Source organism: Leopardus geoffroyi, chromosome B2 (genome assembly GCF_018350155.1).
Source record: "Leopardus geoffroyi isolate Oge1 chromosome B2, O.geoffroyi_Oge1_pat1.0, whole genome shotgun sequence".
Classification (NCBI taxonomy): Eukaryota; Metazoa; Chordata; class Mammalia; order Carnivora; family Felidae; genus Leopardus; species Leopardus geoffroyi.
The window spans coordinates 17895380-17911839 of NC_059332.1; the positions used below are offsets into that span (position 1 = coordinate 17895380).

The window sequence follows — 16460 nt, forward strand, 5'->3', positions numbered from 1 at the left end:
TTTCTCCTGCCCTCTCCAAGTCCGAGAACCAGATTTAATGAATCAAATTCTTTTCTGGAATGAATCCACACAAAACCAAGACAAAATAAAGGGCAAACCAACCTCCTACAAAGCACTGAAAAGGTAATCAAGACTTTCCCAAGCCCCAAATACAAACGGCAGAGAGCACTGGCTCGCTCAATAGGCGCCCAGGTGCTGACGGAAGCCCCGCCCCGAGGGAGGCGGGGCCTGAAGTGCGGGGCGGGATTTGTCCGGACCGACCACGCCCTCTCTGGGCGGGGCGTAAGCAGGCGGGCCGCGCAGAAGCCCGCGCACCCCCGCGGTTTCCTAGGAGACGAAACACACAAGGCGCCAGAGCTTCACAAGGGAGCCTACGAGGTGAGCGGCCGGTGCGGGCAGGTAATCCCTAGCGGGCTGCGGGGCTGCCACCCTCCGTCCGAGCCCAGCCCCAGCCTGTCCGGCGAGGCCTGCCCGGCATGTCCCCTCCGCGCCCTGTCCTACGAGGGCCAACCTCCGCCGAGAGAAGGGGCCTGGACACTGGTAGGGGGAGGGACGGCGGGGAGGAGGATCCGCGAGCGGGGGTGGAGCGGGAGGGGTCCTTCTGCGTCTGCTGCGATCCGTGTTCCCCAGGCCCCCCGGACCACTTTTCCGCGCTCCTCGACGGCGGGGAAGGTTCGGGGTGGGAGGATGACGGCGGGCATCCGTCGGTCTGAGGGACCCGGCCCCCAAACCTCTCCCTTACTCCCCCCCCCCAACAACTCCCCCAGTCTCCACCCCCAGTCTGGAGGGGAAACTGCTTTCACGAGTGAGAAGCGGGATCGGGTCTCGGGAAGGCAGCCGAATTGAGTTCCGAACGACTAAAATTAAGAAGGAGGTAGAAAGAAACTGGGTGTAAATTCCGCCCTCATTCGTGCACCCCAAGGGACTCCCAGGTAAAAGCGGGATCCCGGCGCAGGGCCCCAGGACGGACCCCTTTCCCCGCACACCCGCAGGACCCCCGCCCCAGGAGGCTTTAAATCCCTGTTAGCGAAAAAGGACGAGACTCGGCTTAATGAAAACTTTCTTCCTGCAGATACGATTTTCAAATTTAGGGACAGAGTCGGGGGCGGGGAAGGGGGGAGCAATAAAACTGATTTTAGGGGCTTGTAGTTTCCGTTCTCAAAGGGATTCATTATATTTAAGTGATCATTTTTAATGAGCAGACATCTGTCCCGAGGACAACGAAATTCTCATAGAGTCAGAGTTATGGGACTTCCTTCATTCAGAAAACTGCTCATTTGGTCAAAGCAGCGGAGGAGGAGCGAGTTACTCTCCAGCCTTTTGGTTTTCCTCTGTGACCCCACCCCCCAGTTCACCGCGGCGACTGGGGAAGGGAGAAACTCCCCCTTCCTCCTCCACCCCCAGGCGGCCACTTAACTGCCCCAGCAAAGCTGGCCTTGGGCAAGGATGCTCGATCTCCGCGTTGGGGTGGTTCTTTGTTTTGTTTAGTTTAATTTGGGAATACCTTGTGAATATTAGCACACGGCACGATTTTTTTTTTTTTTTTAACCCTGGCAGCTTTGTTTTCCCATTGTAAAACTCTCCTTTTAATTTCTGTAAATATGTGTCTTACTTTGAGATCTTTTCTTTTCCTTCCTGTTTTGCTCTTCAAACAAGTTAGTGATTTTTAAGACGTTATTATTATTATTTTTTTTTTTTTTTAAATATAAGTAATGCCAGCCTTGGAGTGATAGAATTACAGTAGGTTCTACAAAGACAAGCTGCAGACTTCCAAAGGTTATCTGTTCAGTGATTGGCAGACAAGTTTTACCCTCCATTTGCCCTCTATGTTAATCTTCTTTAATCCTATCTAAATCCCTGTTAGCTGGCAGAAGCTCCTGAGAATACAGCTTAAGTTTACAGTAATTGTACACTTAAATAACAATACGAAAACTATAATGGGAGAGAAATTATAAGGGTATTTACTTAACGTAGGTCTGTAATTGAGCCTCTCTTTTTCTTTAAATCAAAATATAAGGTTTGCTTAGCCATAGAAAGTCACTAAATATCGTAGCCTTATTGTAAAAAAATTCCAAGTTCCTAACAGTTCTGTTAAATAAGGATCATAGTTGTATCACATTTACATGTGTTCTGCCTCGCTGTGTATATATATATATATATATATATATATATATATATATACATATGGAAATATATACACAGTTTAACCCTTGCACAACACAGGGATTAGGGGTGTGAGCCCCCAACAGTCGAAAATTCTAGTATAACTGTTGAATCCCCCAAAACCTAACAGTCCACTGTTGACAGAAACCTTACTGGTAACATAAAGAGTTAATCAACACATACATTGTACGTTATATGTATTGTGTGCTGTATTCTTCCAATAAAGTAAACGAGAGAAAGGAAACCATTATCAAGAAAATCATAAAGAAAATACATTTACAGCACTGTATGGTATTGATCAGAAACAAATCTGCATGTAAGTAGACCTGTGCAGTTGAAACGTGTTCAAGAGTCAACCCTACAGATGGAAATATTCACATACATAAGATGTCGTGTTGATACATCTCTGTCTTGCAGGATTAGTCTTCTATAGATGAACAGAGAAGAATAAATGTAACCTACAGAGAAATATTATTGTGTGTGAACTGGGGACCATAGGCAATGTATGTTTCTTAAGTTATATCTATTGCTTTTGACTAGTAATTGGTTTAGGACCTTACTATGCTACACCGATGAAAGCAGTTGTTTACGTGCTATCAGTCAGTAGATACATGGGGGAAATTATTTTAAAAAACAAGAAAAACCTTTCGCCTTGATATCTGTGCCTCTTTCCATTAGGCCATTGTCTTTGTATCTTCAGGGAAGATAAGGGGACAGCTGGAATGGTCAGCCTCTAACTCTGGAGAACTATTTATTTTCCAATTCAAATGACCCAAACAGGCCTTTCTAAAATTTTATGTAAAGGTTAAGCAGGGCTCAAACTGGACAGAGGCTCTGAGAGCCACCAATCAGACCTTTTGAAAATCAATGTGATATCCATAATCTTCGTCACTCACCCCATGGCTGGGAAATGGCCAAGTCCCTTGTTCATTCTTCCCTGAATGTAAGCAGACCCTATGGGATAGCCACCTTCACTTGAAATAAACTGTTCCCAGGGCTGCCAGGGTGGCTCAGTTGGTTAAGTGTCCGACTCGTGATTTGTGCTCAGGTCATGATGTCACCATCGGTGAGATCGAGCCCCATGTCGGGCTCCATGCTATCTGCTTGGGATTCTCTCTCTCTCCCTCTCTGCCCCTTGTCCCACATGCATGTGCTCTGTCTCTCAAAAAAACAAAAACAACAACAACCCCCCCCCCCCCCCCGGCAGAACCAAAACAAACAGTGTTTCTAGTGTTTATTTGGAACGTGGTTGGTTAGGCTTGGAATGCAGTTTCTATAGCTTCCATTCCAAAAAACGGTTGGGGTTTCCAGGCCAGTGCAGAAAGTCATCAATGAGTGAATGATCTGTAATGCTAGTAACACCGGTGATGGTGGTGGTGGTTGGTCTTAACAATGGAAGACAAAGGAAAGGAAAGATTAATTCCACTTTTGGGGGTTAAGTCACCGCGAGGGAGAATTTTAACTATTGTTTCTTGCACACTCTCACCTCTGCCTTTCTGTTCCTACCCGGGCAGCTCCCTCTTTCATTCCCTTCTCATGCAATATGTCCTTTTCCAGAATTGCCTACGTTACTTCCTGCCCATCAGACCTTCGGTGCTTGTCCTCAGTGAGGTATTAACATGAAAGAAAAGATGATGCTATCATCCCATTGAATTTCTGAAGTAAGAAATTCATTCTCATAAGGGAGCTCCACTTAGACTGTCTTCCTCCTGAACTCCTACTTTCTTTTCCTTCACTGTTTCTGGCCTGTTATTTTCCAGTGTCCTTCCGAGCATGGGGCCAGTTGCAGGCTCGGGGTCTAGTAGGGTAGAGAGCACCACTAGCAATTTCCATTCAGTAGCATCTTGATGTTTTAGGGTAAGGAACTGGGTTAGGAATCTTCAGGTGGAGGTGGGGGTGGGCAGCTTTCATTGTGGGGCAGAGTCTGCATGGTTTTGAGGCAAAGAGGGGCAGGGGTGGTTCCTTGAGCTGCAACAGTGATCGTAAAAGCCAGTAAGAATGGGTTGTTTAGAAGTTGGGGACCACCCTACAAAGAACAAACAGCCTCAAGCCTAATGCAGTTACTAGACTGACTCCATCTTGGATTCTCTGATTATAGACACATTATTTTATAGATTACAATCCTACTGATACAATGAATATATTCTCTATATTGTTACTCAACCAGAAGCGATCAGTCAACTTACAGAGAACACTTTTCCTTAAAATAGAGAGATGTGTATGTCTTCTTAAATAAGGTAACTAGAAAAGGCGTCAAGCAACATAACATAATGATATGTTGCTAATGATATGTTGCAACTGCTAATGTTCAGTTGATAATGAACTGCAAAATGCTGATTTAATAACATTCTAAATGATAAGAATAAATACATTTTAGTCCGCGTTTTGTTCAATCATAGCACATGGTACAAAACAAACAACCCAGGAGCTCCCAGCTGGCTCAGTCAGAAGAGCATGTGACTCTTGATCTCGACATTGTGAGTTCGAGCCCCATGTTGGGAATAGAGATTGCTTAAAAATAAAATCTTAAAAAAAAAAAGATCTTTCAAATATAAATTTCCTTATACAGATAAAGGAAAAATCAAGAAAAGCAAATACATGTTTGTGTCAGGAATTGTGCAGGAGTGTTCACTCTATATTAATGCCATAATTTTTTTTTTATTTGAGAGAAAGAGAGAGTGGGAGTGAGGGAGGGGGCAGAGAGAGAGAGAGAGAGAGAGAGAGAGAGAATCTCAAGCAGGCTCTAGGCTCAGCGCAGAGCCTGACAAGGGGCTCAATTCCATGACCCTGGAATCATGTCCAGAGCCGAAATCAAGAGTCAGATACCCAACCGACTGAACCACCCAGGCTCCCCTAATGCCTTAGTATTTCGAATCCATGTATAGTATAATGTAAAGACCACTTACAAAAAACTTCATTTTTAGGCAAATGGGGAGTCATTTGTTGGCGTCCATTAAGCCCAGTAGCTCAGACTTAAGCTGAGGAAGGACCTCTAAGTAGATATGGAATCTACCACTACTGCTGTGATCTCTTTTTTAAGATCCTGGCTTCAGAGTTAGCACAACCTACATTAATTCGCACCTGACTTTGAAGGGGTTATGATCTACATGAAGTAAAATAAATGGTAAACAAATACACACTCCCTGTTATTTAAAAGCCCCCCAGGGTTCTTCCCACATTTCCTGTGGACAAATACATTCCTGTCTTGGGAAACAACATTTTATTGTCCTTCCCTGCACATGTTTGTTTCTTTTTCCCGAAAGTCTTCTTTTGGAAGCCTTGGGTACTTTGCCAACTACGACATGTCTCTGTGGGTCCTAAACTTCTGCACATAATAGAGAAATGATTCCTATGATTTTATTTGGTGGAAATGAAACAGTGTTACAGTGAAAGAAAAGGAACCTTTGAATGAAGCACCAAATTGTAACAGGCATTTTAACACCAACTATTTTAATGGTGCCAAGCATTTTATGATCCTCTGCAACTAAGCATATAACATTCTGTTATACAAGCTGTATAATGACAGAATGACAGATTTTTTTAAATGTTTATTTATTTTGAGAGAGAGAGAGAGAAAGAGCACAAGTGGGGGAAGGCCAAAGGGTCACAGAGAATCCCCAGCAGGCTCTGTGCTCTCAGCAAGGAGCCCTACACGGGGCTCGAACCCACAACCCATGAGATTAGGACTTGAGCTGAAATCAAAATTCAGATGCTTAACCAACTGAGCCACTCAGGCACCCCAAAATGAAAACTTTTTAAATAAATTTGTAACAATGTTATGCCATTATAGCCTTCGTTTATTTTAGTGGGTGGTGTACTTTTCATATATTTTTCTACAGCTAGATTAAGATGCTGTTTGGGAAGTGTTACGTAACATATGGTATATTCACCATACGACTTAAAAAAATTTTTTTTAATGTTTCTTTATTTTTGAGAGAGACAGAGATAGAATGCAAGTGGGTTAGGGGCAGAGAGAGAGGGAGACACAGAATCTGAAGCAGGCTCCGAGCTGACCCCAGCACAGAGCCCGATGCCAGGCTCAAACCCACGAGCTGGGAGATCGTGGCCCGAGCCGAAGTCAGACGCTCAACCGACTGAGCCACCCAGGCGCCCCAACCATATGACTTTTCTAAAATGTGCAGATTCCTGATTCCGAGTACAGCTGGCCCAGGAGTTTCATAGAAGGGATCATGGGCCAAGTAAATGTGATGCAAAAACTGATTCAAAGAATGGATATAGAATAGATGGTGATTTTCCAGTGCCTGATTTGGAATAATATAGGTTATATTCAGTATAAAAGGAATCATACAAATTCAGCCAGTATTTACTGAATATTCATGGGATAAATAACACAGTGCCATGGAAATGAAGATTTCATAAATGAGTATTAGCAGTCTGCTTCCGTGAACTCCATTCCACATAGCACAAAGGACTGACTGACAAATGGTTAGCATACTGGCATACATATTATAATTCTTCCCCGTGCTTAGGTTACCAGGAGATGTTTGAAGAGATTCTTTAATGAAAATTCCTTTTATTCATCTTGTTGTTTTCTTTCTTCTATAGGGTGTTCGTAAGAATGAAAGCACCGTTTCCTTGCCAGATTCCTTATTCCTGTATTTCATGAACCTACGTAATCTTGGGCAAGAGCCTGTGTTTAACGATGACACAGCTGTCACCAGTGTAGCAACAACAGTCCAAGGGAAAAAGACGAATAAGGAAGCACTTACGTTTATATTCAACAAGGGAGTCGTCTCAGTCAACAAGTTGTGTTGCATTATTTTTCCGAGATGAACCGATATACAACCATGAGGCAGCTGGGGGACGGCACGTATGGAAGCGTTCTGATGGGCAAGAGTAACGAATCTGGGGAGCTGGTGGCCATCAAAAGGTACCGTGCGCGACGCGGCTGACTTTGAACGTCCGATCTTTGCCTTTTCTTTAGAGAGAGGTCTAGCTCGGACCCCATGCTTGTTTGGCTAATGGGGACTGCCGTTCTGGAGAAACGCTGCCAAACGGGATTCCCCGCGCACATTGTTTCAGTTTTCTGGTTTGTCCGGCTACATTAATGATCGAAAAATAGAAGTGCTCTGCTTTTTACGCCTGAGAAATATGAACTGAAACTGAAGGCAATGTTTGGAAAGTGTTTAGAATTTAAAGTTGAGTAGAGTAGAGCATATGATTGCTTTAAATTAATAGGCCTTGAAAGATGGTATTCATAGGACCAGTCGAGTTCTGAATGGCGTATGGTACTTTCCTAAGCTTACCAATGAGATAGAATTAACTATTATTAACTTAATCATCTTCTTTTTTTTTTTAAGTTTATTTATTGATTTGGTGGGGTGGGGGCAGGGTCAGAGAGAGAGAGAAAGGATCCCCAGCAGGCTCTTACGCTGTCAGCACAGAGCTGGATGCGGGGCTCGAATCCATGAACCGTGAGATCATGATCTGAACTGAAGTCAAGAGTTGGACGCTCAACCGACTGAGCCACCGAGGCGCCCCAACTTACTTACCTTCTTAAGCTATCGTATTTCGTATCTATTATACGTAAAAAAGTTACTCCAAAGCTTAGTGATTTAAAACAAGAACAAACCTTTATTAATTCACACTTTGTGTGGGTCAGGAGTTTCGGGGGAGCTTAGCTGGACGGTTCTGGCTCCAGGTGTCTCATGACTCACAGTCATCCGAAGGCTGGACTGGGACCGAGCGTCCACTTCGAAGGTGGTTCACTAGATGAGATTGCTAGGGCTGCTATAAGAGAAGGAGCACAGACCGAGTGTCTGAAACAGCAGGTTGCTTTCTTCACAGCTCTGGAGGCTGGAAGTCAGAGATGGAGGCGTCAGCCGAGTTGGTTTCTCCCGTCGCCTCTCTTCTCGGCTCCCAGATGGCCGTGTTCTGCCTGTGTCCTCTCAAGGTGTCCTAATCTCCTTATAAGGACACTAGTAATATCAGATTAGGACCCACCCTAAAGACCTCGTGTAACCTTAATTCGTTCAAGTCTGTCTTTAAAATACAATCACACTCAGTTCCTGGGAGTTAGAACTTCAACGTGGATTTGGTGGGGGGAAATGAAGCCAATAAATAGGCTGCTGTAACAAAGCGGAAGCTACAGACTGTGCAGCTGAAATGAGAGAAATGTACAGATTTTCAGTTCTGGAGGCTGGAAGTCTAAAATCAAGGTGTCAGAAGGCCTGGCTCCTTCTGAGGGCCATGAAGGAAGGATCTGTTCGAGGTCCCTCTCGTTGGCTTCTAGATGGCATTTTCTCCCTGTCTGTCTTCCACATGATCTTCCTTCTGTGCATATCTCTGTGTGCAAATTTCCCCCTTTTGTAAGAACACCAGTCACACTGGAATAAGTTCCACCCTAATAACTTCATTTTACCCTCACTGCCACTGTAAAGGCCCGTTTCCAAATCAGGTCACAGTCTGAGGTGCTGGGGGTTAGGACTTCAGCATATGGGTTTGTGTGCAGGGGTGGGCACAGTGTAGCCCAGAACACTCACTCACTGGCTGAGAAGTGGCCTCTTCACATGGGCCTCCACAGAGGGTTGCTTGAATATTCTCATGACGTGGCTGTCGCCTTCCTTCAGAACGAGTCTTGGAGACCAATTGCCAAATCAGCCAAGTGATGGCAATCTAAAATTTAAATGCTTTAACAAATGCTCACCAAGCGTTAAAAACTCGAAAATGTCATGATCTAAAACATTACATGTTTAAGGAAATAGTTTTATAAAATATTGACAGTAGCCATTATTATCAAATAAATGTACAATGTACCATAACTGAAATGAAATATTTACCGAGTGGGCTTAGTAAAATTCAATACCCATTCATGACTGGGAAAAAAAAAACAACCAAAAAACCTCTTAGCAAATAGGAATAAAAAGAAACTTCCCTAACTTGATAAGACTTATATGCTGCATCATCTTTATGTCGAAATATTAGAAGTATTGCCAGTAGAGTTGGTTTTAAGGCCAGACTGCTTGCCATATTTCTACTAATTAAGATTGCATTGGTGATCTAATTAATTAATGCAATAAGAGGAAAAAAAGGGGGGATAAGTATTAGCCAAAATGAGATGAAATCATCCCTATTTGTAGATTAAATAATTGTATGCACTCACACAAATACTTCATTATATGTAAATTTATATATAAAATGTTTTGAAAGACCTGGAAAGCAACACATACAACTCACGAAAGCTGTGGCCTCTGGGAAGTGGGTAAAAAATGAGGACGGAGATGAGGTCCAGTGGAATCATGCAACATTATTACTGGTGTTGGTTTTATTTTACAAAATGCTCATCGTGTCTTGCGGGTGGCAAAATCACGTGTGTGTCTCACGGTCCCAGTTCGTAAAATGGGGAACGAGGCCTCGCCTGCGTAGATCTGAGTAGAGCCTTGAAAGCACTGAGGCGTCTAAAACTGTAAGAAGTCAAATTCATTTGAGGGCTGAGAAGAGGCCATATGCATATAATTTAGGAATGCTTTGGGGTTTGAAATAAAAAAAAAAAAAAAAAACTAACCAAATAACTTAAACAGGCATTTAACTTAACAAGTAACTTAGAGATTTATTTCTCTCACATAATAAAAAGTCTGGAGGTAGGCAGCCCAGGGCTAGTACCTTGTGCATGCTGTTTTCACAGACCTAAGTTCTGTTGTCTTCACAAAATAGGCGCCTCACCTCCATCCAGAAGACCTCTGGTTACTTCTCATTGGCCGGAAGCGTGTCACATAGAGCACCCGGCTATTCGGGAGGGAGGCTGGGAAGCTGAGTACTTCGCTGAACATTTTGTACCCTGAGCTGTGTTAGTAAAGAGGAAAGAAAGAGCGGCTTTTCGATAGTCAAACCATGTGCTAGAACGTGTTCCTAACTTAAGTAAGGACACAGCAAAAATGAATGAGAAGGAGGAGGAGTCATGTGGAAGGCTTGAGAAAAAGTTAAATGTCCATTCAGCACATTAATTGTCAAGCTCCCACCACACTCGTGCTCAGGCCGAAATGGGAATGAGATAGATGAGTTACAATGTAAGTGAGGAAAACCAACAGATTGGACAAATTATGACATAAAATATGGTAAGTCTTCTCATGGGGGAATAACGGGTCCCAGGGGAGCACAGAGAAGTGATGCTGGAGAAATATGCTGGAAGCTTCCCGTAGAAAATGAGATCTCAAGAGTGAGGGGAAAAAAAATACCAAGAAAAAGAGGAGGGAGAAGAATGCTCTAAGCAGCAAGGATAATACGTATGATGGCCGGGAGGCAAGAGAATAGGAAGGCTTGCGTGGGCTGCATAGCTGAAAGAAGGGTAGGTGGCCCGAGTGTAGGTTCTGAGTGCGGCAGAGGAGGGTCATGAGGCTAAAGGGTGAAGTCACAAAGCCAGGGCAATGAGTTCGTGTAGCTTGACTAGAAGGCGATGAAGGGTTTTAAGCAGGAGAGTCGATACGATCCAGTACTGCTGTAGAATGGTCCCTTTGGCAAAAGAGCGGATACCTGATCAAAGAGGTCAAGGCTGGACATGAGGTGACCAGTCAGGAGGCTGGTGTAGTCCTCGTGGTTAGAGGTGGTGGTGACAGGTCTAGGAAGATAGCATTGGGTATGGACAGAAGTGGAAGCACTCAAGAGACATTTAGGAGCCAGGCTCTGTAGAAACTGGTGACTGGGCATGGCGGAAAGGAGGAAAGCATGTGGAAGAGTCCGGGCTCACTCCTGGGCTTCTTGCTGAAATGCCTAGTGGTGGTGCCATTCTCCATGACAGGGGAAATCACAGGCTTAGCGGTAAAGCTGGGTTCACTTGTGGACATAATAGCTTTAAGGCGCCTATAGGTAACTGAATATTTGCATTCAAAACAGGTCTGGGCTAGGGGCACCTGGATGGCTCAGTCAGTTGAGCGTCTGACTTCAGCTCAGATCATGATCTCATGGTCCAGGAGTTCAAGCCCCGTGTCGGGCTTTGTGCTGACAGCTCAGAGCCTGGATCCTGCTTCAGATTCTGTGTCTCCCTCTCTCTCTCTGACCCTCCCCCGTTCATGCTCTGTCTCTCTCTGTCTCAAAAATAAATAAATGTTAAAAAATTTTTTTTACATCTTATTGGCTAGAAATGGATCACATGTATTATGGATCCCCTTGTATTATCTGCTGCCATTTAAGAAAAAAAAAGCTGCAACACCATTCATTCTCGTGGGTAGCAGTAAGATCCTCTTATCTCATTAAATGTAAACTATTTATTAAACTCTCTACTTTTTTTTTTTAATTTTTTTTTCAACGTTTATTTATTTTTGGGACAGAGAGAGACAGAGCATGAACGGGGGAGGGGCAGAGAGAGAGGGAGACACAGAATCGGAAACAGGCTCCAGGCTCTGAGCCATCAGCCCAGAGCCTGACGCGGGGCTCGAACTCCCGGACCGCGAGATCGTGACCTGGCTGAAGTCAGACGCTTAACCGACTGCGCCACCCAGGCGCCCCTAAACTCTCTACTTTTTAAGGACTTGAAAGGCAATTCTATTTCTGAGGGTCTCCTGTTTGTGGGATAGTTCCTCATGAGCCCATCTGTGAGCACAGAAATTCATCCATTCAGGTAGTAAATATTTATTGAGCACTTACTGTATGCCAAAAACTGCTCTAGGCATGTAGGGGTGTCCCCAAGGAGCTTACATTTGAGGAGAGGGGAGGACTCAACATCATAAGTAAGTATTCGACAGTATGTTAGAGGTCATAATAAGTGCTATGGAGAAAAAGCAGAGTAGGAGCAGTAACCTAGCAACAGTACCATCCTTTTCTTAAGAGGATGAGTTGGGCTGGGGCACCTGGGTGGCTCAGTCAGTTTAGCATCCAACTCTTGGTTTTGGCTCAGGTCATGATCTCACGGTTTGTGAGTTCAAGCCCCACATCAGGCTCTGTGCTGACAGTGCAGAGCCTGCTTGGGATTCTCTTCTCTCTCCCTCTCTCAGCCTCTCCCCTGCTTGCATGTGCTCTCTCTCTCTCAAAATAAATAAACTTTAAAAAAAAAAGATGACTCGTTGGGAATAGATGATTAGTTGGGCATAGCACCTTAATGAGTATAAATGAAATTCTGATTCACTAAGGATATTTTAGAAATAATAGCAGTGATGCCATTCATGTCTTATTGTCGCTGATCACCGATATTGGCAAAAACAAGACCATCCAGTATTTACTGAGTGCTGAACGAAGCAGTTTACAATGACCTTTTCATAGGCAGTGGTTTCTACTTTGTAGCTACAGAATTTGGGGCACAGAATCGTCAATGGGCCATCTGTACAAGGTCACACAATCCGTAAGCCACTGAGCAAGGATCTGAATCCAGCAGGGCAATGCCACAGCCCACGTTCTTAAAAAAAATTTTTTTTTCATTTATTTATTTTAGAGAGAGAGAGACAGAGACAGAGACAGAGAGAGTTCACAAGCAAGGGAGAGGGGCAGAGAGAGAGGGAGAGAGAATCTTAAGCAGGGTGTACGTTCAGCACAGAGCCTGATGTGGGCTCAGTCCTACAACCCTGGGATCATGACCTGAGCCAAAATCAAGAGTCTGACGCTCAACCGACTTAGCCACCCAGATACCCCACAGGCCACATTCTTAGCTACCATGGCGTGCTGCATTCATTTACTCATTTCCTTACCCTTGTGTATGACACTCTTGTAAGGGCTCTGAATAATTCCTACAGGAATTAGTTTAATCAATAAAGATGACTTAAGCTTCCTGAGAATCTTCTAGAACATATCAGTAGGAGATTATACTACTAAATGAAAGCAGCAAGGCATATAGGGTCTTTATTTTCATAATCCAGCCTTGTAATTTCTATACACGAGGAAACTGTTTTTTTTTTTAATCGGAGCCATCAGCCCAGAGCCCGATGCGGGGCTCGAACTCACCGACCCTGAGATCGTGACCTGAGCCGAAGTCGGCCGCGTAACCGACTGAGCCACCCAGGCTCCCCGAGGAAACTTTTTTTTAGAACGTGAATCCTCTTTTTTCTCGTGTCCCATTTTGCACGGTGACTAAAAATCTGTTCATATAAAAATACAACTTCTACCTGCGGTGTATATAGTGGAATTATTTTGTTGCCTTTATTACTTTATTACTTCTGGTATATTTATCCCTAATGGTAACACTGGGATGGAAGAGGGAAAGTAAAGAACAAAATTCAAGAAAGCTATTTCTGGGCAACCTACTGAATGGGAGAAGATATTTGCAAATAGTATATCTGATGAGGAATTAATACCCAAAATATATAAAGAACTTATACAACTCAACACCAAAAAAACCAATCCAAATAAAAAATGGACAGGGGACCTGAATAGACGTTTTTCCAAAGAAGAAATACAGATGGCCAACAGACACACGAAAAGATGCTCAACGTCACTAATCATCGGGGAAATACAAATCAAATCCACAATGAGATACCACCTCACATTTGTCAGAATGGTTCAAATGAAAATGACAAGAAGTAATAAGTGTTGGTGAGGATGTGGAGAAAATGGAACCCTTGTGCACTGTTGGTGGGAATGTAAACTGGTGCAGGCACTGTGGAAAGCAGTATGCAGGTTCCTCAAAAAATTAAAAATAGAGGGGCGCCTGGGTGGCTTGGTCGGTTAAGCGTCCGACTTCGGCTCAGGTCATGATCTCACGGTCCGTGAGTTCGAGCCCCACGTCGGGCTCTGTGCTGACGGCTCAGAGCCTGGAGCCTGTTTCAGATTCTGTGTCTCCCTCTCTCTCTGCCCCTCCCCTGTTCATGCTCTGCCTCTCTCTGTCTCAAAAATAAATAATCATTAAAAAAAAAAAAATTAAAAAAAAAAATTAAAAATAGAAATACCATACGACTTAGGAATTCTATTACAGGGTATTTACCCCACAAAAATGAAAAACACTAATTCGAAAAGATATATGCACCCCTGTGTTTACCACAGGATCATTTATAATAATCAAGATATGAAAGCAACCCGTGTCCCTTGATAGATGAATGGATAAAGAAGATGCAGTATATGTGTGTGTGTGTGTGTGTGTGTGTGTGTGTGTGATAATTATAGATATAGGTATATATTATATATATAAATAAATATATTATATAATTGATATATATATAACATATATAATTTATATATAATTCATATATATTATATAATTTATATATATAATTTATACATATTATATAATATATATTTTTATTTTTATATATGTATGTATAAATATATATTGGATGTAATTTTATATATTATTGTAGTTTATATAATATATGTTGTATTTATACAATATATTTATACAATATATAATTCATGTAGTATATATTATATATACCATTAATATACTAGTAATATAATATATATACTTATATAATATTATATATTTATATATTTTAATATATACTTTATATATTTTATATAACATATATAAAAGTATATATAAATATACTTATATACCTATATAAATATACGTATACTTACATAAATTTATATAAATTATATATATAAAGTGATAATTACACACACACACACACACACACACACACTCCAGAGGAATATTACTCAGCCATTAAAAAAGAATGATATCTTGTGATTTGCAATGACGTGGATGGAGCTAGAGAGTACTATGCTAAGCAAAATAAGTCAGAGAAAGACAAATGCCATATGATTTCACGCATATGTGGAAATTTTTTAAAGTACAGCAAAGGGAATAGTCAATAATACTGTAGTTACATTGTATGGTGACGGATGGGGACTACACTTATGGTGAGCATTTCATAATGTACATAATTTTCGAATCACTATGTTATATACCTGAAACCAATACAACATTGTATGTCAACTATACTTCAAGAATAAAAATTAAGAACAAAATCTTTTTGAAAAGAAAGCTATTTCTAAGGTTTGGTTACTTTTGAATTTTTATTGACTTGAATCACTTAACTTTATGGGCTTCATGTTTAAATTTTTTTTTTTTTCAACTTTGTTTTTTTATTTATTTTTGGGACAGAGAGAGACAGAGCATGAACGGGGGAGGGGCAGAGAGAGAGGGAGACACAGAATCGTAAACAGGCTCCAGGCTCTGAGCCATCAGCCCAGAGCCCGACGCGGGGCTCGAACTCACGGACCGCGAGATCGTGACCTGGCTGAAGTCGGACGCTTCACCGACTGCGCCACCCAGGCGCCCCTATGGGCTTCCTGTTTAAAGCTGGGGTAATGATACAGAATTTGACACATCAAATTATTTTACTACATTTGCTCCCAAAATTTATGACTTCCTTCCCCTCTCCACCTGAGTGTTTCATATTTATCTGTTAAGTTCTAGAAAGAGATTTGTAAGAGGCCCTGTTAGAAAAACACAATCAACTGATTAGAGACATGCGAGAATTCACCCAGAAAGGAAGATTAATGGTAACACTTTCACCATTGTGTTTAAAGCAGAATTTCAGGTATGACATAAGTGTGAACCTGTACCAAACAGCCTTGAGATATACAGAAGGGAGGTGGCACCCTTTTAAGGAGGAGGAAGAGAGAGATCATAGCTTGCCCAAAATGGAAACTAGAGTAAGAAAGCCAACAGTGTTTTTGGTGTTGGAAATCCTGTCCCTGTACACTAAACTTGTCTTATTTTATTTCAGGATGAAGAGAAAGTTCTATTCTTGGGATGAATGTATGAACTTGAGAGAAGTTAAGGTAAAAAGCCTACGGATGGAAAGAACCCAAGGAGGCCTTAACTCTGCCTCACCCTGTCCCATTTCTGAAGATGGCTGCTAAAGGGGTTGTTCTGTTCTTTGTAGGAAGCAGTCCAAAGATAACTGTATTTCTTACGGGTTTTTTTTTATCTTCCTACGTAAAGTAATTTCTCATTCCCCATCCAAATGTCAGTGGAGAACAGAAAATAACTCTACCCTCATATTTGAAAGTATACACTCTCACTTTTAAAAGAGCACTTTCCTTCATGCTATCAAAGGAAAGACCACTTTTAACAACCACAAACCATTTCTTTCTATGTTACGCTGTATGACCTGGATACATTTTTGGAGACATTTGTATGGAATGTCACACAGTTAAGTCAGAAAAAAGTTAAACCTGTTGAATAGACGGAGAGACAAAAGTGACAGATTAAAACGTTTGGTGGGTAACATCGACTGTTTATGTTGGCCCTTCCATTCATTACTGGAAACAATCACTGCTTACTTTAACTTAGTCATGTAAAATATTGTAGACACTGAAACTTAATTCATTAATGAGTTCAGAAGATCACTTCAGGTAATTATCATAGGTAGCACTGATGAGGTTTTGCCAACTTCTATAACTTGGCT

At 42.3% G+C, this 16460-nt stretch overlaps 1 protein-coding gene across 14 annotated transcripts in view; it reads left to right on the top strand.

The window, feature by feature from the left end:
* The first annotated feature begins 267 nt into the window (after positions 1–267).
* The window catches only part of MAK (male germ cell associated kinase), a 72008-nt gene continuing 55815 nt past the window's right edge, over positions 268–16460 (top strand). For 5 of the 14 annotated variants that reach the window (XM_045497407.1, XM_045497412.1, XM_045497413.1 and 2 more), the window contains exons 1-3: positions 407–540; positions 6730–7054; positions 15777–15831. In XM_045497407.1, the coding sequence (XP_045353363.1) occupies positions 6954–7054; positions 15777–15831 (156 nt within the window). In that variant the 5' untranslated portion in view covers positions 407–540; positions 6730–6953. The other 9 variants (XM_045497417.1, XM_045497416.1, XM_045497418.1 and 6 more) reach the window with 6 other exon arrangements.